At 40.4% G+C, this 25,194-nt stretch overlaps 1 protein-coding gene across 1 annotated transcript in view; it reads left to right on the top strand.

The window, feature by feature from the left end:
• Positions 1-25,194, top strand: part of SI (sucrase-isomaltase) — a 161,015-nt gene that overhangs the window by 116,915 nt on the left and 18,906 nt on the right. Inside the window, exons 46-60 of the mRNA XM_060242435.1 lie at positions 1,316-1,365; positions 3,456-3,629; positions 5,144-5,305; positions 6,532-6,735; positions 9,070-9,221; positions 11,796-11,964; positions 15,049-15,145; positions 15,254-15,366; positions 15,669-15,794; positions 17,184-17,312; positions 18,099-18,209; positions 19,867-19,929; positions 20,319-20,435; positions 21,902-21,986; positions 23,753-23,891. Of these exons, the coding sequence (XP_060098418.1) occupies positions 1,316-1,365; positions 3,456-3,629; positions 5,144-5,305; positions 6,532-6,735; positions 9,070-9,221; positions 11,796-11,964; positions 15,049-15,145; positions 15,254-15,366; positions 15,669-15,794; positions 17,184-17,312; positions 18,099-18,209; positions 19,867-19,929; positions 20,319-20,435; positions 21,902-21,986; positions 23,753-23,891 (1,891 nt within the window). The remainder of the gene's footprint in view (positions 1-1,315; positions 1,366-3,455; positions 3,630-5,143; positions 5,306-6,531; positions 6,736-9,069; positions 9,222-11,795; positions 11,965-15,048; positions 15,146-15,253; positions 15,367-15,668; positions 15,795-17,183; positions 17,313-18,098; positions 18,210-19,866; positions 19,930-20,318; positions 20,436-21,901; positions 21,987-23,752; positions 23,892-25,194) is intronic.

Raw genomic sequence — 25,194 nt, 5'->3', positions numbered from 1 at the left:
ATCAGCCTAAACTGCTCATCTGACTGCAGCCCAGGAAAACAGTCACTGAAAGTGGAGGAAGATTCCTAATTGTGCTACATGGAGTGGAAAGAAACAGGGCAGCTTCACAATCCCTCTGCCAAGTACTCGGGCCCCCCTCCCTCCCTCCCTATCCATCTTTTCATCTTCCATCTTCCATTCATCCATCCATCCATCCATCCATCCATCCATCCATCCATCCATCCATCCATCCATCCTTCTAGGCCTTGGAAAGGCAATATGTGAATGGTACTCAGGTTGTGGAATGGTATGGTATATCCTTATCCTGTCAGAACTTGGAAGTTAATTAGGGTCAGAAACTTGGAAGGGAAACCTCCAAAAAAGACCCTGTAGAGAAAGGCAATGGCAAACCACGGCTTGCTTGCCTTGGAAGCTTCTTACTCAACTAATATCCTTAAGTTCTGATAGCAAATGCTTTGGGAGAGAGAGAAAAAAATGCCTTTGTCAACTCTTTCTATCCCCTGCATAATTTTATAAACCTCTGTCATATTTTCCCTTTGTTGAAGGAGCTAGATATGTTTAGCCTGGAGAGGAGATGACTGAGACATATGACAACCAGCTTCAAGTATTTGAAGGGCTGTCATATAGAGGGTGGTGCAGAGTTGTTTTCTGTTGCTCCAGAAGATCAAACAAGAACCAATGGATTGAAATGAAATCAAAAGAGTTTTCAGTTAAACTTTAGGAAGAACTTCCTGACAATTAGAGCAGTTCCTCAGTGGAACAGGCTTTCTCAAGAGGTAGTGGGCTCTCCTTTGGAAGTTTTTAAACAGAGGCTAGATGGCCATCTGACAGTGATACTGATTCTGTGAACTTAGACAGATCATGAGAGGGAGGGCAGGAAGGGTTGATTAGTGGTTAGTTCTCATGGCACTTTCATATACACCCAGGGAAATGCTGATTGCCACTTTGGGGTGATGAAGCACTTTTTTCCATGCCATTTTGGCCAGGGATCCTGGAGGTGTTTTTTTTTTTTTATTATCTTCTGGGCATGGAGCAAGAGTTACTGGGGATGTGGTGGGGAAGGTCTTTGTGAATTTCCTGCATTGTGCATGGGGTTGGACAAGATGATCCAACTCTATGATTCTAGTTGTCTCTTTTCTAAATTCGTCAGTTCTCCTTCAGGCTCTTCAGCCTTTCCTCATAGGGCAAGTGCTCCAGCTCCCTAAGCATCTTGGTCACCCTCTTCTGTAGCCTATCACATGTTAAGAAAACATATTAAATTATTATGCTTATAATAAACAACCAGAAACGTATTTTGTTTTACTTTTTATTATAGATGCATATGAGAATGGCATTTACCTCTTACATACATTTAATGCAAGTCAGGTATGTATACTTCTAAAGCTGTATGCTAGTTTTAGGAACCAGATAATGTCCAACTATAAACATCATTTATTTTGGCATTGCTTGACTACTGTAGCCATTGAGAGAGAGAGAGAGAGAATCAATCTGAATTGGCTTCAACAATTATATTGGATGCATTGTATTATGTTCAACTACTGTCCAAGGGACTTGGCTTTGAATGCTTGAGTTTCTCTCATTTTGCACCTATAGCCACTGTATGGTATAAATTATATCTCTTTCTCTCTCTGTAGTCTCAGGCAAAGAGCAAAAAGTTCATGACTAAGATTCTATAGGACCCATGGCTCATTTTTAGAACATTTTATTTATTTATTTCTAAGCCTGCCTTTCTCTCAGATATTCTCCATCTCAATATGCTGCCCATGGCTAGTCTCTGATAGCAAATAGTATACTGCATTCTATATGAATTTCCAAGTAGTCATCAAGGACAAACCCAAATGAAGTTCATTACAGCGGTCAAGCCTGTACACATTTTCCTACAGAATGTCCTTGTTCAGTATTTGACATCACCAATTAATGTTGTCCCAAGTATCTGATCTGGAAATGTGTGTATGGAATCTTAAAGAATAGTCAGAACACAGAATATTGCTAGATAAGCATTATCTAGCATATTTTAACTGTGTGTAAGCAAGAAAAAACAATATGTTCATTTTAAAAGTCAGTGTTAAACCTAACTTTGGCCCAAAATGTTGAAAAGTTATGCATTATTAGAATTATGTATGAGCTCGAACCTCAACATTTTGTGGTTGTGCCTGCCACTCTGTGTCAGAATTCCAAAGGTGCCCACAGGGTAAAAAAGGTTGGTGTTGGACTAGGTTCTAATTAACTGGACAAAACAATTTTAATTCTCTAAGGAATGTCAGTCTTTTAAAGTATTGGAAGTAGGAATAATAGAGAAAAAGAATAGAGTCAAATTAACCCAGTTCAAATTAGAGCTTTCTTTTACCTGTGTTAAATGCCCTCTATAGTAAAAGAGATGTATATAGGGAATAAGGAAGCCAGTGAATCAAAATGCATATAATAGTTATCGACATTGTCAAAGTGTCATTCATTTTCATATTTGTTCTAGCTGTGGAATATGATTACACTGCTATTATGCATGGTATTAGAGTGAAAAGCAGTTCTATTCACAGGGTAAAATAATAAACTTGATGGTTCTATCCTTTTTTTGTTTTTTGAGAATGCTAAAATAGCGACCCTTCGTAATAGCTTTCCTGACACTACTGCTTTATATTTAATTTGGTGTCCCTGTCAAGTCATTAGACATTAATTGTGAAGAAGAAGAAAAAAAATATTTTGCTATCATTTACTACTATTCCTGCAAGGGTATTGCCATATAAAGCTCTTTGTAAATGCTTGTTTCTTGCTGATCTTATTGATTGATCCCCAGTAAGGAGAAAACTAAAATCCCAATCTCTTAATTTGATAAAATGGAATGTTGAAATTCCACACATCTGTAATGCATTCAAATATGGATCAGCTAGGAATAGAAGCCTTTGATACCGATGTCAGCTGTATTATCGTTCACTAAGTATATAGTATTTTATAAGGAGAAGGGGTCTGGTTATACATGCAGTATATGATTGTTACAGATGCAACAAATGCTGATGATCCCCCTCTCAACAATTACAATTGTACATCTACACAATCTTGATAGCTCCAAGACTGTGGAATTCTCTTGTGACAAAAGTGTTAAAATAACTTTTATATAACTGCACGAATCAAGATTCTAGTTCTGTAGCTGGAATAAGTTAATAAAAAATGGCATTTAGGTTGAGAGGAGAGAGAGAGAAGGTGACAGTCAACAGGTTCAGGTGATTTTTTTAAAAAAAATAGGTTTTTTTTCTTAAATTCACAAGAAAATGTTAATGTTCAGTTAGGATCTAATAGGAGATTTCAAAAACCACTATATTAGGCCACAGGGTTGCCAGTTACTGTAATTCTCCCAGAATTACAACTGTGTGTGTGTATGTAAGGTGAGCAATTGTGTGTGTGTATAAGAGGGCAATTTTGAAGTCATAAATGAAACATAAAAAAAAAATTCTGTTTTTCAGCATGCATTAGACATCAGCGTGGCACACTTTGGATATAATGACCCCAACAACTTAAAATTTACTGAAATTAAAATCCTCGGTGTAGAATCTTCCTTCTCTCCCAGGGTTATAGTGTTTCAGTATGATCAAGAGATCCAATCTGATCATATATCAACATATAACTTTACAACTAAGGTAAGAGTATAATTTTGAAATCGAATTAGATAGGTGTTTTCCCTTTAGTCTGTGGATTGGGTACAATTTCAGTTTTATTAGCATCTTATTTTTAAAATAAAATCAGAAATACCTTGATAAATTGTCTCTCCATGTGTTCATAAATCTACCCTCACTCCCCGAAACGGTTCAGTATGCTCTAATTTATTTTTATTTGTTCGTGGGGGGTGGGAATCAGATGTAAAGAAAATCATCTCCTCTTTGTGACCACATGTTAGAAAAAGAGACCATTAAGTGCCATCCCATAAAAGCAGGAGCATTCAGGAAGGGAGGCAATTGTTTCAGCCAGCCCAAATTGAAAAGTACAGCATACATTAAGCTTCCTTGAATATTCTTAATTGGTTATGGTGGTATGTAAAAAATCAGAGTCAACCATAGGGCTGGTCTTCTAGTTTGATGAGAGTTCTCCCTAGGCTTGCCAATCCCCAGGTCCCAGCAGGGGTTCTTCCCCTTTCCCAGGCTCCTTCCCACCCCCAGTCAGCTGGCCGGCAGGGGGAAGCCCTGCCCCTAGAGGACCATGTGCCTTTCCCCCTCCAGAAGCTTCAGTCTCTGATTGAAAGGCTTCCTCTTGGGATGGTGTGTCTGTGTTACTTGGAAGAAGTTGTCAGCAACTCGTGAGTAGAGGGGCCAATCCCTCGCTTCAGTGTCGCCAGAAACAGGGAAAGGAGGGAGGGAGGGAAACGTCTGCTCAGCACTTCATTATTTCCTATGTGGAGATCGATTCTCATAGGGTATAATGGGGAATTGATCTCTAGGTTTCGGGGGCTCTGGCGGAGCTGTTTTTTTGAGATAGAGGCACTAAATTTTCAGTATAGTATCTAGTGCCTCTCCCTAAAGTACCCCCCTCGTTTCAAAACGATTGGACCAGGGGGTCCAAGTCTATGAGCCCCAAAAGAAGGTGCCCCTATCTTCATTATTTCCTATGGAAGGAAGACATTTAAAAAGATGTGCTATCCCTTTAAATGTGATGGCCAGAACTCCCTTGGAGTTCAATTATGCTTGTCACACCCTTGTTCCAGGCTCCACCCCAAAGTCTCCTGACTCCACCTCCAAAGTCCCCAGATATTTCTTGAATTGGACTTGGCAACCCTAGTTCTCCTTAATTTTGCCAATGCACCAGGGCTTTATTACCACATATCAGATAACTTGCCTTCTCCAGCACAGAGGCAAGCTTTCCCTTCTCTGCCTCTCAGTCTGATGATCTCCTTTCCTCCCAAATACTGGTCATTTTAACTACATAATTTGTCTAACATGGAATGGACAAGGAACTCTCCAGTCCCGATTAGCTTCTGTATTGTGAGGGCATTGCTTCATACTTGCTCCTAGTGGAAGAATGCAGAAAGGTCCATCCCCCCCCCCCCCCACTATATACTACAGTTTTATAGGTAAATAAAGATGTAGTTCTAATTCAGATTACACAAATAATTTGAAATGGCATTTATTCTGTTGTTGCTTTTTAATTATTATTTCTGAAGATCTTGCACATTAAGGACCTTCAGCTTGCCCTAGGGCAAGCATATGCATTATCATGGGGGCAGCCTCCTGAAGAGAGACTTCCAGAAAATGAAAGATTCAACTGCCATCCATATCCAGAACCATCTCAAGGCAGTTGTGAAGAGCGTGGTTGTATCTGGGAGGTATGTAGGATGCTTGGAACAGGATGAAGAGAACCATTTCTTACTGCACTAAGTACGTTAATTGACCATGACTGTCATTCCTCTCCTATAGAGCTGTTGACTTTAATTCATGGGTTGGAACCCTCAGGGAGTTTGCAAAGCCTCATATGCTAGGACACAAATCCCCATAAAGTGGTATTTGTTTCTTTTGTATAGTACCCGCTGCTACTGTGTATTCACAGACAGCAAGAGTATTATGAAATATCCAACGAGGATTATAGCTGGGGAAAACAGAGCAATATAAGAAAATTTTGCGGTAATAGCGCCACAAATAATAGTAATAACTGTACAGTACAAATTGTGGAAATTATTATACCATATGTTATTCAATGTAAAAATTACGTATATTCCACATGAAAATGCAAATTATTCACACATACACACAAGTGCAGCACATATAGAATCCTCAACATACAATTGTTATGATACTAGTATGGTTCATCAAACATTTCAAAATCCAAAAGTCCACATGAGAATCCCAGGTATGAATCTTGTTACAGTCCCCCTTCATCAGTGGACCCCAGGATATAACCGTAATTTAATGGCAAAAATTATTATTATTATTACCATCTGTGCAGAGATCTGTGTGATTATTTTATGGGGAAAATATTTTGGAAAAGCAAGGCACCATCCTAAATTATTTTCAAGCAAGACTGAAGCAACCTCTTACATCATGGTATATTCTGATATCAGAATAGCAATTAAAATGTAAACTCATGATCCATCCTAGTATAGGTCCAGCATCTGTCTATGGATGCATTGCTGATTAGTCACTGGAGTCCTATTTCTCCCTCCACAACTCAGTTGTTATGTATAAATATGCAAGTAGTGCACCAGGCTGATAGGAGAACTGGGAAAGTTATGGGCATTGTATGTCCAGGCATTAGAAGATTATGCACACTTTTCATAATTACATCCACATCTCCTTATTACTGGACCAAGAAGAAAGCCTGGATGGAGATATAGTAGATGTGCACAGTTTTCCTAATGCTGCAGCAACCTTTGTACCTCATTTATGCATTCATACTTATTGCCCAGGGGCTGAAGGGGAATCTGTTCAGCCCTGTTGCAATCCATGCTGAGATGGATTATGGACAAAGATAACCCCTCCTCCCAAAAATTGGAACAAACCACCATAGGAGTGTCTCATAGAATACTGACTACTTAAAGTTTGCATTTTATTTCAGATTTCCTCTGTTCCTGGTGTTCCATTCTGCTATTATCCCATGAACTATGGTTATTCTGTTGGGATCCTTGAGGAACATCCTAACAATATCTCAGTTAACCTCCATAGAAACACCAGCATCCCTAACCCATACGATAATTCACCATCTATTGACCTTCTGAGATTAGATGTGATATTCCATACTGACAACATGTTGCAGTTCAAGGTAACTGAATTTTTATAGAACAAAGTTTGAGTCCAGTGGCACCTTTAAGATCTGAACACAATTGTGGTGCAGCCCGCCAAACTATTTAACATCTGTCATGGGAATATGCGTATCATGCTTTCCAGAGAGATGTGATGGAGCTCTTTGTACACTCCCCAGCTTTAGTTCAGTGATTGAAAATTTAGATATTAGTGTTTAGGGAAATTGTTCAATCTGTCTGCATAACTGTTATATCTACTTGGTTACGTATTTTATATTATATGTTTCCTATGTGTAACTCTATTATATGATAAATAATTTAATACTAAGAAAGTTTTATTCAAGGTATAAACTTCCATGTGCATGGACACTTCTTCAGATACTTGACAAGCAATATTTTGGGTAAGAGAAGATGTGTGTGTGTATACACTGTGTGCATTCAAAGGTAACCTAATGCTGCCCAAAACACATGTCAGAAACCACTGCAGTTTTGCTCAGCAATTTGTAATCTGTGTGTCTCAGTGATGTGTAATGGCAGACTAGTTTTTCTGGAAGAAATAAACAGCTAACACCATTATTCCTCTTCCCCTGCAATGTGCAGCTGCCAGTAAATATAGGCTGTGTAGGAGGTGTTGTCGTTTCATGTGGGCTGAGGGTCACAACGCCTAACCAGCAACTGAGTGTGTACTCCAGAACATAATCTTAAATCCTGTGCAATGTGTTAAAATTCTGATGTAAATATGCAAGACTTCTTTGGCACACAGGTCATCATGGGAAAGGTTTCTCTAGAGACTGAAAGATCTAAATCCACTACAGATCCAGTTATAAGAATATATTGTATATTTGAAGAAAGAAACATTATGCTTTTAAAGTTGTGAAGGAAATCACTTTTTTAGCTGTGATATGATGGTGTAGGCATCATAGCCAGGGCTTTTTTGAGCAGGAACACAGTTCCGGCTGGCTTGTTGTCAGGGGGTGTGGCCTGATATGCAAATGAGTCCCTACTGGGCTTTTTCTACAAAAAGCCCTCTGCAAAACAATGGTGATGTCAGGGTGTATGGCCTAATATGTAGATGAGTCCCTGCTGAGCTTTTTCTACACAAAAAGCCCTGGTCATAGCTAAAGACAATTCCAGCCCACAGTCCATTCCCAGTGGATAAAAGACATCTGGAGATAAAATTCCAAAGCAAAATTGATAAATATTACAAGGGAATAAATTATCAACTTGTAGATGGCCAAATTCACATAGCCACGCATTGCTGAGGTCCCACAGTAGACCAAAACAAATATACACAGAGTTATCTCTGTCACAAGCAATATTCCCTTGAGTGCAGATGAAGTTGACCAACTGTTCCACTAGCCCTTTGCGACTGCTACATGACTCCATGGTACTGCACAGCCCTTCTGGGAAAGAAACAGAAATTTCCCATCAAACACAGATTGTTCTGAGAAAGAAAAAGAAACAAGCGGCAGAAGTCTATTTGGATGCTATACGGTCAATGCTTGATAGAGGCAATATTTGTAATAACTGGTTAATGGAGTTATAGTCCTTAGTGAAAACTGTACTGAGCATATTTCATAAATCTGGTCCTGTTCTAAGAAACATAATTTATCCCCTTTCTCCAGAGTTAGCTGTTTTATAGAAGGATTGTTTCCTTCAGGCTGTGATCACACACTAAATAATGCACTTTCAATCCACTTTTGATGCACTTTCCAACTAGATTTTTCCAATTCGCACAGTAAAATTCAGTTGGAAGTGTATTGAAAGTGGATTGAAAGTGCATTATTTAGTGTACATGATCAATCACAGCCTAATTCTCCATCTGAAAAACAAATGGAGGTCACTAAAAACCTTAATACCATTTAACTTTTATGCACAGTGAGCTAAAATTAAAGACATCATTACTAGTCAAGCCAAGTCAAGTCAGCCTTTATTGGCATAAGAATATCTGAACAAATTAGTTAAAAAGGTAAAAATGGAACCATCACGTACATGTACATCTGAATGAGCATAACCATATTTTTTTTTCTATGAGATCCCTTGATGTACCTTTTAAGACAACACCCTGACTAAATTCCAACATTGTTGTGTAACATTTACTGTACCGGGGAAACACAACACTGATATGTGGACAACCCATGAAGATTGTATGGCATATGTGGTAAAAACTTTAAAAAGCTATACCCACCAAATGAAACACAGTTATGTGGAAGGGTTTCTACTTTGGGCTCACAATAGTTGAACTGGTCTTCTGTGTTGATGCATATATGCACAAAGCCTGTTGTAATGACCCAAAGGATAATGTTGGTATTATTTACCGTTTCTGACATTTTAAAATTCCATTTTGTTCATAGATCAAAGATCCCATCAACCAAAGATATGAAGTTCCAGTACCACTGTCCACCCCAAGCACCCCAACTGTTACAAGTGGGCGGCTCTATGATGTAAAAATTGTGAATGAACCATTTGGCATACAGATCATCCGGAGAAGCACAGGAACAATTATGTAAGTGATTTCATTGTTTTTATTAGCAGATTTACTTTAGCATGCATTATCAGGTAGGGGGAGGATATGGAACTATGATATACATTCTAGTATTCCTGCCCGTAATCCTATTAGGCATGGGGGGAGGGGAGAGGAATAAAGTTGCAACCAACTGAAAAAGAAAAAAAAGAGAGGAAGAATTATATAGAAGAAAAACTGACTTGCAACTTGTAAACCAATACTATGGCTGACAATAAATGTTTCTTCTATATATGGGGATATTTTGTATATTTATTGCATTATATTTATTTGGTTTGGATTGTATTGGTTTCTCAATAGCAGTACCTGTATAGCACTTGTTAACTGCTATCATGCCATAAATCATGGAGACTAATGAACTGGCTTAGATTAGCCACCTTGGTATCTGCCTTATTTGTGTTAAGGCAGTTCTGTGATCTCTAGTGAATGATTCATTCCTGGGAAATGCCATGACCGACATCGACAGTTCTATATGTGCGAGTCCCATCTTAGATATTATTTTCTATCATGATACCAGAAATACTTTATATCTTCTTTTCTTCCCTTTAATGGTTTAGTAGATTCACAAGTGATTAGGTGGTCCTTCAGCTGTGTTAGTCCCAAATCATATAGGGCTTTGAAGGTCAAGACCAACACCTTGAACTGTGCCCAAAAACAAACTAGGAGCGATATGGTCCCTACAATCTAATCTATATATAACCAGGGCATGCACCACACTGGCCAGATGTTTTCTATCCAGGAAAGGCTTAGCTAGCTTACCAGTTTAAGCTGGTAAATGCATTCTTGACCACAGCTGCCATCTCCTTATCCAGCTGTAGGCCTGGGTTGAAGAGCACCCCCAGAGTATGGAGTTATTCCTTAAAAGGGAGTGGAACGCCATCTGGAAATCCTGAGTCAGAGTCAATGTTCCCTTTAAGCTCCATAGTGTTGTGAGCAGAAATTCTGCTACATGAGTGAAAAAGTTGTGAGTCTACATTTTACTATCATGTAAACTAGTTTTTTAGATTACTTCCAAAATCTTGTAAAAATCTCAGACTAAATTATTTTAAATTATATTTTAACTATATTTTCAGAATAATTTAAACATTATATAAGAGAAAACAGAATCAAGTTAAATTTTACCCACTCCTTTCCACTATATTGGTAGATCTGGCCTTAGACCATCATCCTGTGCTGAGCCTTAGAAAATGTACAAGCACTTGGAAGGCGGGGAAGCTCTTTCGTCCTACTTTGGGGTTTTTATGTGTGTGTTTTAAAGTGAAATATGACAACCAGCATTATAGGTCAAGTTTAACAGAGTAGGAACGATCACTATCAGAACCCTGCCTAACCTAAGAAACAGGCACTGGTTCAGGGTGTCCATAGCCTCCTTGGGATTAGCTAGAAGCACAAGACAGAGCTGAGTATCATCCACATATTAGTGAAAGGCCAGCCCAAATCCTTGGATGACCTCACCTGGTGGTTTCATGTAGATTGTTAAAGAGCATCGTGAACAAGATGGAACCTTGTGGGACCCTACAAGTCAAATGCAGTCCCCCAGCAGTGTCTTCTGAAATCTATCTTCCAGATAGGACTGGACTCGGCACCATTCCAAATAGGCAGGCCTGAAACCAAATAGGAAGGGATCCAAACAATTTGCCTCATCCAGGAAGGCTTGGAGTTATCACCAATTAATTCCCTTGCTCAAGAATGGAACATTTGAGACTGGTCAATAATTATTGAGATTTCCTGGGTCAAGGGACCTTGCCCAGTTCCGCAGGGCCTGCAAGACAGCCCTCTTCCGGCTGGCTTATAACTAACCGGCATCCGAAACTGAGTGTAGTTTTATTAGACCGCTGTATGTTTTTTAATGTTCTTAACTGTGTAAATTGTGTAAGATGTTTAAACTTTTATGTTTAAACTTTTATATTTTTATGTTAGATTTTATATGCTGTAAGCCGCCCTGAGCCACTTGGTGGGAAGGGCGGGATATAAATCATAAACAAACTAAACTAAACTAAGGGTATGCATTTTTAGAAGTGGACGAACTACAGCCTGTTTCAAGACTAGGATGACTACCCCCTCTCTTAAAAAAGTGTTAAGTTCTTCTTAAAGCCTAGTTAGCCAGCCTCCCTCTCCCCCTGGAAGATTTAAGTGACATACAAGGGTTATGCAAGGATCATAAGCAGGCAGTAGGCCTCAAATACAACAGTATACCTTCTCAAATTTATCATTTGCTCACCAAACTTGAACTTCAGAGTATGTGCAGAAATGTCTTGTCTTCAGCTATGGAATACAGTTTCTCTGATGACTCCTTTAACTGCTACTCTCCCCCTGCCCCCTTTCTTGCATTTTAAAATTGCTACATGTGTGACATTACATTTTATCATTCTAATAGAGTACCAGCTAGTGGACCTTATTATGGAAAACATGGCAAAATATGGTACTTTCTGATTTTGACAACATTGGTTATTCCAGGATAATTTTTGATTCTGTACTGCTCATCATAGGCAGACTGTTTTCAGTTTTCTCATGACCTACACCATACAATATGGAGTAACCATGCTTTTTTTGCAGCTGGGATTCTCATGTGCCCGGCTTCACCTTCAGCGACATGTTCATTCAGATTTCTACTCGCCTTCCATCACAGTATGTGTATGGATTTGGAGAGACTGAACACACTCAATACCGGAGGGATATGAACTGGCAAACCTGGGGAATGTTCACTCATGATCAGCCTCCTGGTGTAAGCAAAGTTATTGATCTTTATATTGCTGTTTTTAATAATTTATCTCACTTATGGAAGAGGGGCTGAGTTCAGATTAAGTTCCTTTCCAAAATCTGTTTTTTTTAAAGAAATAAATCACTGAGTGCTGAGATGTAAAATGTCTCAGTTTGCTAAATAAAAATTATGTCTGGTATTATGTAGCTGCCATGACCTCGGTAACCCAACCTAGCCCAATCTCATCAAATCTCAGAGGCTAAGTAGGGTTGGCCCTGGTTAATATTTGGATGGGAGATCACCAAGGAATACTAGGGTTGTAACATGGAGGCAGACCATGGCAGACCACCTCTGAAAGCCTTCTGTTTTGAAAGTACTCTAAGGTCACCATAAGTCATCTGTCATCTGATGCGGGGGGGGGGGGGGGCTTAGCTATTCAGAACTCAGGGCTTAACTAGACAAGATGTTGCAGCCTGTCTTTTCCCTCCCAGTGTTTAAAGCAACTCAATAATGCTGACTTGAAAAAGTGTGGGGCTGAATGGTTAGCAACCATCTGCCTCCTATGCTCTGCTGTTATTTGATATTATTATTGTTATTGTTATTATTATTGTTGTTGTTGTTGTTGTTGTTGTTATTATTATTATTTATAGTCTATAGACTCAATGAGGATTACACAGTGTAAACCAGGTATAATATTTTAAAAGTATGATATTAGTAGAAAACAGTGCAAGTACAAGAATCACACTGTAAAAATTAACTTAGTTAAATTATTATTACAGTTAAGGAAATTATGAAAATTAAAATATGCCTGCAACCAGTCTCAGAGTTTGTAACAATACAAGCATTTACTACAGTCTTAGTCACTACAAATCCAAATTACAGTGTTCTGCATTCCATTAAGAGTGGCGCAGAGTGGCGCAGAGTGGTAAAGCTGCAGTACTGCAGTCAGTCCTCTGCTCACAACCTGAGTTTGATCCCAGCAGAAGCTGGTTCAGGTAGCCAGCTCCAGGTTGATTCAGCCTTCCATTCTTCCAAGGTCGGTAAAATGAGAATCCAGCTTGCTGGGGGGGAAGTGTAGATGACTGGGGAAGGCAATGGCAAACCACCCCGTAAAAAGTCTGCCGTGAAAACATTGTGAAAGCAGCATCACCCCAGAGTCGGAAACAACTGGTGCTTGCATAGGATACTACTTTTACCTTTTTTACATTCCATTACTAATCATCAAAAAATTCTTATCACACTAATCCACAGACAACAGTCAGTTTGGTGTAGTGCCAGTTTGGTGTAGTGGTTAAGTGCACTGAGTCTTATCTGGGAAAATTGGGCTTGATTTCCCACTCCTTCACTTGCAGTTGCTGGAATGGCCTTGGGTTAGCCATAGCTCTTGCAAGAGTTGTCCTTGTGAGAGCTTCTGTGAGAGCTCTCTCAGCCCCACTTCCTCACAGGGTGTTTGTTGTGGGGGAGGAAGGTAAAGGAGATTGTGACCACTCTAGGACTCTGAGATTCAGAGTGAAGGGCAGAATATAAATCCAATATCATCATCATCTTCATCATCATCTTCTTCTTCTTCATCTTCTTCTAAAATAGAAACAACTCCAAATGACTTTAATGCTGGAACGCTGAACTTGAAATTGTAACCCAGATAGTTAGCTAGTTGAAAACTGAAGCAAGGTTCATAAATTCCAGCCAGGCTGTAGGACTGACATGCTGAAACTGGGGGAGTGAACTGACAGTCTTCAAGTTGTAAACTGAAGCTGGAGCAGAAACTTCTAGAACCATTCCTGTCAGTATATTATTATGTCTGCAGGGCAAACTTGCGTTGTGGTTTGCTTATATAGTTAAAAATTCTGTAAGGCTGGTTGCAGGCATATTATAATTTTTGTAATTTTCTTAGCTGTAATAACCTAGCTAAGTTAATTTTATGTGGTGTGATTCTTGTACTTGCATTGTAATTCCCACCATTGTCCATTATTTTTTTCCGCATTATTAGAAAACAATGTATTGATAACTGTTTAATGTAGATTCGAGCGGGTAGCTGTGATGGTCTGAAGCAGCAGAACAAATTTCTAGTCCAGTGGCACTTTTAAGACCAATAGAGTTTTATCCAAGGCATAAGCTTTTGTGTGCATGCAGACTTCTTTAGATACAGTGAAAAGACTTCTTTAACCATTACATATAGACAGAGAGGTGAGGCTAGTTATCAGGAAGGGTTAGTTAGAGTCAAGATACAAGTGGTTGGTAAAATCTGTGAACAAACAGCTGTGAGAACTAAGCGTGAGTCCAGTGTTGGACTCAAACTTAGTTCTCACAGCTGTTTAACTCTTGTATTTGTATGCCAATTTACTGCTATTCACAGATCTTACCAACTGCTTTACTCCAGTATCAACTATAATCACTCAGTTACTTATTCCTTTTTTCTCTAACTAGCCCTTCCAGGCAACTAACCCCCCACCTATATGTAACGGTTGAGGAAGTTTCTGAAGTGTGCATGCAAATGAAAGCATATACCTTGTATAAAACTTTGTTGGTCTTAAAGATGCCACTAGACTCAAACTTTGTTCAACTAATGCATGTAGCAATTAGATAATATGCCCTAAAACACAAAGAGGAGTCCCTTCCTCTTTATAAAGTTCCTTCCTGTGCCATTCTATTATGGTATAGCTCAGTCTATTACCTTTATAGTCCTCTTATCGATAGAAGCATTGGAGCTAGGGTTGCCAGCCCCCTAGTGTGCTAGGGGATCCCCTGACCCCATCTTCTGTTTCCCATTGCCACTCAGAGCATCAGAGGGAAATTGGAGATCTATTTCCAGAGGAAGGACTCAGCAAAAATCACTCTCTGTTTCACTTGGAAAAATCTTCTGTGGGATTCAACCCATATGTATATACATACTTGTGTTTGTATATTTGATGTCTTTGTAACCTTTTGGGGACAGGAGGGGGTACAACTGCTTTATAATAAATTAGTATATTTAATAATAAATGTAATGATCAGTAGCAAAGGAATTGCTTGGTTAACTGACTATTACTAAAAGTAGATAAAGAGTTTCTGAAAAATAATATATAGATGCAGGAGAGTGATGTTTTTGTTTCCTTTGTATTTTTGCAGTACAAACTGAATTCATATGGTTTCCACCCCTTCTACATGGGCCTTGAAAATGAAGGAAATGCTCATGGTGTACTTTTGCTAAACAGTAATGCTATGGGTAATTTTTTTTTTAATAATTAAAAATACTACACTTCATTTATTGTGTGCTGATTCATTCAGAGCTTTTAATCAATTATTATTTCTTCCCTTTTTTTGCATTTTCCAGATATCACTTTCCAGCCAACGCCTGCTTTAACATACCGTACAATTGGGGGAATTCTGGACTTTTACATGGTTTTGGGGCCAACTCCAGAACAAGTGGTTCAGCAGTATACCAAAGTAAGACAGATGTAGTATCAAAAGTTATGTGCCCCTTTCCAGCAAACAGCATCTGTAAAAGAGCCCTCTACATATTAATACAGTGTAGACATCTTTGATCTTTGTGCTGACACAAGGGAACTGGCTAAATGCATCTTTTGATACAAATGAAAGTTCACATCACCCCTCTGGAGTCATTAATTGTTAGATGTGACAGGCCCATGCAACTTCAGCTTGAACAAGGTGAAATTACTGTTTATATTACTTCCATACATTGTCTTTTGATTGAATTTTGAAAACACATTTTCTTGTATTATCTGTAGCTGATTGGACGGCCAGTAATGCCACCCTATTGGGCTTTGGGATTCCAGCTGTGCCGCTATGGATACCAAAATGTTTCTGAAGTCACTGAAATCTATTTGGATATGAAGGACTCGGAGATACCCTATGTAGGTATTTTGCAGTTATGATGTGTTGCTATTTGAAATCCAAACAAAGCTGCATTAAGCCCATGCTTTTGAATGAGGACAGCAATGGTTTCCATCTGGTTGGCACCCTCCTCTACTATTTACACCTATCTTTCCCTCTTCCCCCCTCCCTGTGAATGTGGTTGGCAGTTGGAATTGGGATTTGTATTAGTCACTATCGGATTGTTAAAATGTTCTATTAATTGTTTTTAACTATTTTTTTTTATCTTGCTATTGTTTTATCTATGCTGAACATTGTCCAGAGCCCTGCAGTAGCAGGTACTGGGTGATATTATTATTATTGTAGTTGTTGATGATGATTGATGATGACGATATGCTTGGCCAGTCAATGGCAGTTGAGAGACAGAACTTGCCTAAAGACAGTATAGCCAATCCTGAAGAATTTTTTTAACCAACAGTTTAGAAAGAAGGCTTCCCCCCCTGCCCCCCCCCCCCACTTTTAGAGACATTGTATAACAGTTTTTGTTTTTGTTTTCTGAAGCTTGTTTTTCACTGGACTTAGGAGACTTTGCTGGCACCTTGTTGTTTTGAGCTGCTTCTGAGGGACATTTCATTATTGCTTGGACTATGGACGAAACAATAGCAATGTAGTGCAGTTAGGGCACTGGAGATGCAGCAGTGGGAGAAATATAAATACTGAGAGATATGCAGAGAGACAGACTGGAGTTGTTGTACATGGCTGCCTTGGGACTTCTTGAGATATTTTGGGTCCAACATATGAGAAACACATTGCTGCAGTCAAGGAAAAACTATCCTTGGCATTGAGTAACCCATCTCTTTTTGGAAGGAGCCTCATATGGAATGTATCTTTTATCTCATCTTTAAAGTTTCTGCATAACATCCTTTATGCAGGATTATTCTAATACAGAACTTCATATAGGGGTAGATATTAGGGAAAGCATGGATAACCAGGATATTGGGTGTATATATGGTGTAATTATAGTATTGTCTTTGAATACTCTAAACAGAAAATCAAATCTTTTAATCTCCTTTAGTCCTTTGTTCATAAGTGTAATTTTGATAACAGCACACACTAGTAACGAAGCAATAAATTGAAGGACAGTAGAGTGTAGTATTTTTCAATGTGTCATGCACCATAAACTTAATTGCCTAATGTTTAACCTTATAAATTTCATTGTTGCATGCTAGAACTGTAATTCAAATTTTCATTGTTCCATCCTGTGCCATGGGGAGTTCCAAACTTGATCAAATTTACAGCAAACGTAAAGATGGCTGCCCAATTCTGCAAAATTGCATTAGCATTTATTGAAGGTGTAATCTAGTGATAATTTTCACTGCTGAGCAAAAAAGTTAATGTTGTGTATCTTTATTGCTTTGATTTTAACACAGGATGTACAGTATACAGACATTGACTACATGGAACGGCAACTTGACTTCACACTCAGCCAACACTTTCAAGGTCTTCCTGAATTAGTTGATACAATACATAATGATAAAAGAAGATTTATCATCATCCTGGTTTGTAGTTTTGTTATTCTTGTGTTGCTTTTTTATGCATTGGTGGATAGTATATATTATCTTTCCAGGACAAATTAATAACATAACAGCCCTGTTGGATTTGACATAGTGACCTCTAGCCCAACATCCCTTTTTGAACATTGGCCAGACAGAAAGTCCAGATATGGGACATCCTCTGTTTGACACACACACCCCCTCCAGCAACTGCTGCTTGAAGACACATTGCCTTTGAACCTGATAGTTCCATTTAGCTATCACAGCTAATAGCTGAAATTATTCAACAGCATTGTAAAGCAATCTAGACAAAGACCAATACTATATTTTACGGAGAACAAGTTTGTCATTATGTACTGTATGAAGAAATACCTACTGCTGTTTAATCCTACATGTTTGTGATTGAGGATTATGTGCTCTGCTCTGGTCTTCGCTCCGTTAAAGAGTAGAACACTTATCTCCAAGGTCTCCCCCTCACTACATTCCTTCTAAAACTCTCACAAGACATCTACCAGGGTAGATTCCTGGTACTATTAAGACACAGAATCATAGCCTCTGTATTATGCCCATAGAGATGGTGGCAATTTGGTGATTCTATATAATATGACTTGTTTTATGAAAAATATTATTTCACTGATAGTATAATTTATTTATATTGAATTGTTTTGAAGTATTGTATAGTTAATTTTTTGTAGATCTTTTAAAAGTTTCCTGTGGAGTTTACTTTTACAAGCCATAGGCAAGGGGGGAAATGGATGGATGGATGGATGAAACATGCCATTTTGTTTCCAGGATCCAGCCATATCAGGAAATGAAACTGAGCCATATCCAGCATTCACAGATGGGCTGGCTGAGGATGTCTTCATCACATGGCCTGATTCCAAGGAAATACCGTGGGCAAAGGTATAACCAAGCAGATGTTAAACTGTATTCATCTTATTTACTACACCCAGCTTCATGGGACTCTTGAGCAGGTAGATCTGAATAGGAGATTCACCAGGTGATCCATTGTGCTGTATTCATGCATGTACAGAAACACAAAACAACCCTGAAGATGTGCTTGTTTAACCAGCTGTTTAGACAAGTGTTGGCCAAATCAGACGCATGGATCTTCAGCCAGCATAGCAACTTTTGCTTTTTTAATGGCGACAGATTCAACATTTATTTATTTATTTCGTTATATGGCACTTAGGGTGGCATATGTAGTTTTTCTTTCCCAGTATGATTCTCATAACAACCCTATTAAATAGATGAAGCTAAGAGACATTGGCTGAGCTAATGTTACCCAGACAGCTTCATGAAAGATTGGGGATTTGAAAGTGTGACTCCCAGATCCTACTTCAACAGTCTAACTACCACACCACCAGATTGGCAATGTGCAAACAGACAGGGCTGGATCACCCACTAGGCAAATTAGGCAATTGCCTCGGGTGATGACTGTCCAAAGGTGAAGAATTCTCCCCTCACCACCCCCTGGCTCCCTCTGCCCCCCCCCCTTTGGCAGTATGGCCCAGTGCCTTCCAGGGGCCTGCCACAGCCAGCACTGTTTTAGGGATTGGCTGAGGGGAGTTGTAGTATGCAGGAAATCTTCTTCGGGTAGCTGGCAGGGTCAAACAGCAGCCATGCATCCTTGGGTTAAGTAAGGAGGGTCAAGTGGCCTGGGATCAAGTGAGCAGGGCCCCCACGATGCCTGTCACCACTGCTTCTCTCTCCCTGTCTTGGCTTATGTGGTGGCGGCAGCAACAGCAGGGGGGCTGGAGGTGGGAGCATGGCGCTGGGCGAGTTTGCCTCTCAGCCAGGCCATCAGTCAGAAGGGATTCCTGGCCACATTCCAGGCCAGTGCACTAAGCTCAGAGGCTCCCAACTGACTGATACCAGCTGGGGCTGCTCTTGCACTTGCCATAGCTCTGGCCAATGTCAGGTTGCTGCAGCCATGTCCCTGTTTAAAAAAAAAAAAGAGAGGCACACGCACATACACACCAAACAAACCTCGAGTGAACAACTTGCTCTGGAGGAGTTGGGGCAGCAGCAGGGAGATGACAACGGGGCAGCCAGCGGGCGAGGGAGGAAGGTGAGCCAGACATGCCACAAGCAGGTAAGAGCCACATTTGCTACTTCCTCTGCCCTCCATTTTGGCTTGTGGCTCTCAGAGTTCACAACGGCAGGCAGGGGCTCTGTCTCTCCCTCTTTCTCCCTCTCTCCCTCCCCAAGTTTTGTTTTGGACTGTGTTCAGGCTTCTAGTCTGGCTGCAGCTGCCTCAGGTTAGGGACTTGCAAACTCCTGCTTCTACCCTCTGAAAGCCTTACTAAGCCATATACAAGCACTTTGGAATGCCTGTATATCACCTAGATTATGACCAGGAGATTTAAATTTGTGTTCATTTGATGCTTTTGTTCTGTGTGTTTCTCCTGTTGAGGCCCATTCTGTCAGAATGGCAGAGATAGGTCCAACTGAATACAGAAATAATAGAGAATACAGAAACAATCCAGACACCTTAAGATGCTATCTAGCTTCAAGAATCCTACAGTAACTTATTGTCTATGTCTAACTTCTCTACTAGGTGTGGCCAGATTTACCAAATATAGAGATTGATAAAAATGCAAATTTTGAATACCAAATTGAGGTATGTTTGCATCCTTCTTTCTCTGATTATTTTTCATTTCTTGGGTGAGGGGGAAAGATTGATTCTGGGTTAACTGTTTTTGGCTTTTTAAAATAAAAGCTACATTTTAAGTTTCATCATTCTATCAATTATGGTGAGATTGCTTTCATGTAGCCTTTTCAGGCAAGCATCTTGTTTCTATAGTTTGTCCATCCAGATAAGTACTATGTATGGCAGGGGTGGCCAACAGTAGCTCTCCAGATGTTTTTTGCCTACATGGCCAATGGCAGGGGCTGATGGGAGTTGTAGGCAAAAACATCTGGAGAGCTACCGTTGGCCACCCCTGATGTATGGCAATCTCATTTATGTCCCTTTAACTTGTTTTTTTTGCTTTGTGTGTCATTTATCAGCATTACCGGGCTTATGTGGCTTTCCCAGATTTCTTCCGCAATTCCACAAGAGAATGGTGGCAAAGAGAAATAGAGAAATATTATAACAACACCCTGCAGTTTGATGGCCTGTGGACTGTAAGTACCAGCCACTGTATCTTTTTCCTTCTCTGATTAATGAACTGTTTAGGGTTTGTAGAATCTTTCGGGCTCAAGTGCCGTGTTCTACTGGAGAAAGAGGTAATTTAAAGCTGGATGAAAATGTACAGCTAGATTGGTGGACAACATTACAAATTAAATCAAGATACAAAAGTGATAAGGAAATGGGTTTTGTTAAAAAGTTGAATGAATTTGACACCATAATCCTAGGTACTGAACAGAAACTGATCTCAAAAATGTATAACTGGTACTGGAACATGATGTTTATAACTGATTTGATTCTTAAGCTCCTTTATTTGTCGTTGTATATGTATACTGTGTGTATACACAGGGGCCGGCGCAGCGGCACGCTGAAGCAGCCTGTCGGTCACTTCTGGGTTCCTGTCCTGCATCTCGACCTGTGTTATTAGTGACAGGCTGCTTCGGCGTGCCACTGCGCCGGCCCCCTGGGTCCCACAACGATGGGACCGATGCCACAGGGACGGGCTCGAAACACTCTATAACCCCTCAAAAGAACAGCAGTCTAGCTCGCTTCCCCCGAGCCCTGCCGCCATAAGCCTCAAGGGGGCTCATTTTGCGGCATCTCCCGGCAGGAGGGTGGCACCCGCACGGGACACATATCAAATGAAAGAGGGGGCGCAGGGCTATCAGAAACAGCCGGCGGAGGGAGTCGGGAGACCACCCCACTGGGGGATCCACACCCCGAAAGTGATGAAGGTGGCGCAGATAGAGCCAACAGAGCAAACAGGACAAAATAAATAGGCTGCATTATGCAGCACAGTTGAGAAAGTGCCTTATCCCATATGATGAAGTATATACAGGATTTGAGAACAAAATTGTTTCTGGCGGTGATATTTGGGGGATTTTTGGGGACGTCACAGGAAGTGCTGTGAAGTCACTTCCTGTTTCCGGCAGTGGCATTTGGGGGAAATGATGTCATTTGGGGGAAGTGATGTCACAGGAAGTGATGTCACTTCCCATTTCCGGCAGGTGACGCGGGGAAATGATGTCACAGGAAGTGGTGTCACTTCCTGTTTCCAGTGGTGGCATGGCGTCACCGGAAGTGACGTCACCGGAAGTGGCGTTACCGGAAGTGACGTCACTTCCTGTTTCCGGCAGCGCGCGCACACACCCCTACCTCCCCCCCCCAAGGTGTCCCTGGCTGGCCTTCAGACATTATGGTCACCCTATGTTACCATGTTTCAGTTGCTAAATGTAAGCCATTATGGGGCCTCTTATGCCATAAAAGTGGTATATGCATTTAAATATAAATAAGAAGTGAATTCATATTTTGGGGGTGGGAGGTAAACTGCAATATCTTTTATTAAATCTAATTGCATCACATGAATCTAATTGCATCACATAAGCATCACCTGAAATTCACAATCCATAGCAGTTACAATGAGTTTTTCTTCTCGTTTGTGATCTTCAAAAAATTACCCTAGGACATGAATGAACCCGCCAATTTCATCGATGGAGCTATTGGTGGCTGCAAAAATTACACTTTAAACCATCCTCCTTATATGCCAGGTAAGAAAATTTAAGCAACAACAAAAGCAAGAACAAATCCCCCACAAATAGCACAATCTATCTAAAGTTACTTTTTTCTAACAGTACAATCTTATGTGAAGTCACCCTAGTCTAAACCCATGAAGGGCCAAACTACATATTATATTTTATACAAGTTTGGTACAGGGACTTGCAACTATACTGTAGTTGCAAGTTCCCAGTGGCAACTCCATTTAGAAGTGCCACAGAGGTCTGCTTGGAACAGAGACTACAATGTAGGGGGGAGGAGTGGATGGCCTCAGGGAGGGGCTTTTATCTTTTGCCATGGCAGTGAACTGCATGTGCAAGCATTTAATGTATGCATGACAACCAAATGGGAAAACGCACGCACACCAGAGCTGTTTTGGCTCAGGAAAATGGCATGGTAAAGAAGGTCAGGAGCCTTTTCTGGATGTAGACTGGAGTAACTCTGCATAGGATTGCACTATAACACCCCAGACCTGTGCAGGCATATGAACAAGTAAATCTGACAATACTGGTGTAGAAAGTCCAGGGCTGGTCCTGTCATTTCAGTTTTAAAAGCTAAAGGGCCATCAGTGGAAGCCAGATTTACTGGACCTTTGGGACAGAGATGCCAGTTACAGCCATTTCCCACAGCTGTCTTCCTCTCTTTACTTCTGCTCTTGTGTGCTTCCTCCAAACACCCCTGAAATTTCAGGAAATCCTAGAATTTTGGAAGTGGATGGGGTCACTCCAGGTATCCCTAAGCTGACTCAAAATAGCCAAATTTGAGGTTGTTTTACTGCTAGATCAGTGGAATGCTGTAGACATAGTTTATCTTGATTTCAGTAAAGCTGAAATAAGGTTCCACACACTATTCTTGTTGACAAGTTGGTAAAATGTAGTTAGGATTCTTTTACTGTAAGGTACATCTGTAACTGATTGACAGATCACACCCAAAGAGTGTTTGTGAATGGTTCCTCATCTTGGAAAGGAGTGACAAATGGAGTGCCTCAAGGATCTGTCCTGGGACCTGTTTTGTTTAATATCTTTATAAATGATTTGGATGAAGGAATAGGGGGAATGCTTATTACCTTGAGCTATGGTACATATTCTTTTTTTACAAATATGCACAGCCAATCAGAAGACCTGATTCTGAGCAAAAGTCCCACTGGCCCCATTTTTTCTAAAAAAAAAGAAAAACAAACAAACACAAGTGCCAGGGAAGTTGTCAGCAGATGGCAGGGTACCCAAAGACACCACATTATCCCTGTTTTAAAGTATACCCTAAATTGTTTTTCAAACACACATTGGACCCTAGTTGAAGGAAGCTGGTCTGCTTTGTACCTTTTGAAAATGATATTCTGATTTTATAATTATAAGGTGGTATTATTGTTGTATTATGACTGTGAGCCACCCAGAGACTGCATGGAGTGGGCGGCATATAAATTTAAAGTAAATAAATAAATAAAATAAATACAATCTGGTAACTGAGCAGCCTTAAAAACAATTTAAGCTACCCCCCCCCCCCGATTTATTATTTGCAATGAATGTCTAACTCAGTGGGGGGGGGGGTTGTAGAAAAAGCCTAGCAGGAACTTATTTGCATATTAGGTCACACACCTTGATGTCACCATAATTTCTACAAAAAAGCCCAGCAGGAACGCATATGCATATTAGGCCACACCCCCTAACATCAAGCCAGCCAGAACTCCGTTCCTGTGCATTCCTGTTCAAAAAAAGCCTGGTCTAACTAATAACATGTTTTTACATTATCATCATCTTAGATCTGGCATTACGAGGGAGAGGGCTAGATATGGTGACAACATGTATGGGTGTTGAACAGCAGCTTCCAGATGGCACACCTGTGAGCCACTATAATGTGCATAATCTGTACGGATGGTCACAAGCAGAACCCACTTACTAGTAAGTTGTTTACATGTCTTGATCATCTTGTATTCTTTAAATTGGAATTTTGGGGTATCCTTGAATTGGTACTTTTTTAAAAAAAAAACCTTCTTTGTGCTGATACCTGACATGAGTTGCTAAGCCTGGCCTTTGACTGGTTAAGTCATAACCAGGGATGGCAGGAATGGGGTTGCTACAATATAGGCAGATAATTGGCAAGCACCCTGGGGCATCTGAAAATAATTATTGCTGGAGCAGAGGGGTAGGTTTGTGGAGGGGTATACCCTTCTCTGAGCAGCATCAACCACATCAGAGAAAGGGGATGAGGCTTAGCACATCTCAGGTCAGTTAGCAAACAGACCTGGATAAACAAAGCCAAAGAAGATGCTGGCCAAACTTGGAACCTTGGTGGAGTTGCACAAAATAGCTACCTAACTGGATATATAGTTACAACCCACCCTTTACAGATGAAGGGTTGAAGCAGACTAAATTTTTTGCTAAAAGAAGGCACTTCTGGGCCCTGCAGAGTGATGTTGTTCTGGTTTTGTAGCAAATTCCTCACCTTGTATTGGTTGTCAATACACCCTTGGCACCTGTCGCATCAACCATCACCAGTGGTCTGACCTAGCCTCAGATCGCAAAGCATGGAGGCACACCATCCACCAGGCTGTCTCTTCCTTTGAGAACGCACGCATAGCTGGTCTTGAGGACAAAAGGAGATTGAGGAAGAATCGCACTGCTACAGCACCAACCCTAAATCAGACTTTTCCCTGCAGCCACTGTGGCCGGACCTGCCTGTCCCGCATTGGTCTTGTCAGCCACCAGCGAGCCTGCAGCAGACGTGGATTATTGCACCCTTCTTAAATCTTCGTTCGCGAAGCCAAGCCGAGAGAGAGAGATTGGTTGTCAGCATCCCCTTTAAAAATGGAGGCTAATGACATCAAATAGTCAATTCAAGCCTAGTTCATCACACTTGTATAGATCTTTGCACCTTCTGAAGACACAGTCCTACTTTTTTTGCCATCAAGTCACAACCATAGGGTTTTCAAGGAAAGAGGTGTTTTACCACATCCTACCAAAGCACAGCAACTCTGGACTTCCTTGGTAATCTCCTATCCAAGTAGTAAACACAGCTGATCCTGCTTAACTTTTGCTGCCTCAATTGGCTTGTAGTGTCTGTTGTTTTCAAGGTAATGAAGAGGTTTATGCCATCATAATATGTGCTATTTTCAACATTTTGCATGCCACTCAGACCAGTATGGCCATGTATGATTGTTAGAGGGCCCTCCTTTTTTCAATAAGCAGCAACAAAAAATCAAAA

This window comes from Heteronotia binoei, chromosome 6 (genome assembly GCF_032191835.1).
Source record: "Heteronotia binoei isolate CCM8104 ecotype False Entrance Well chromosome 6, APGP_CSIRO_Hbin_v1, whole genome shotgun sequence".
In the NCBI taxonomy this organism is placed as follows: domain Eukaryota; kingdom Metazoa; phylum Chordata; class Lepidosauria; order Squamata; family Gekkonidae; genus Heteronotia; species Heteronotia binoei.
This window is presented reverse-complemented; position numbering and strand designations above follow the sequence as displayed.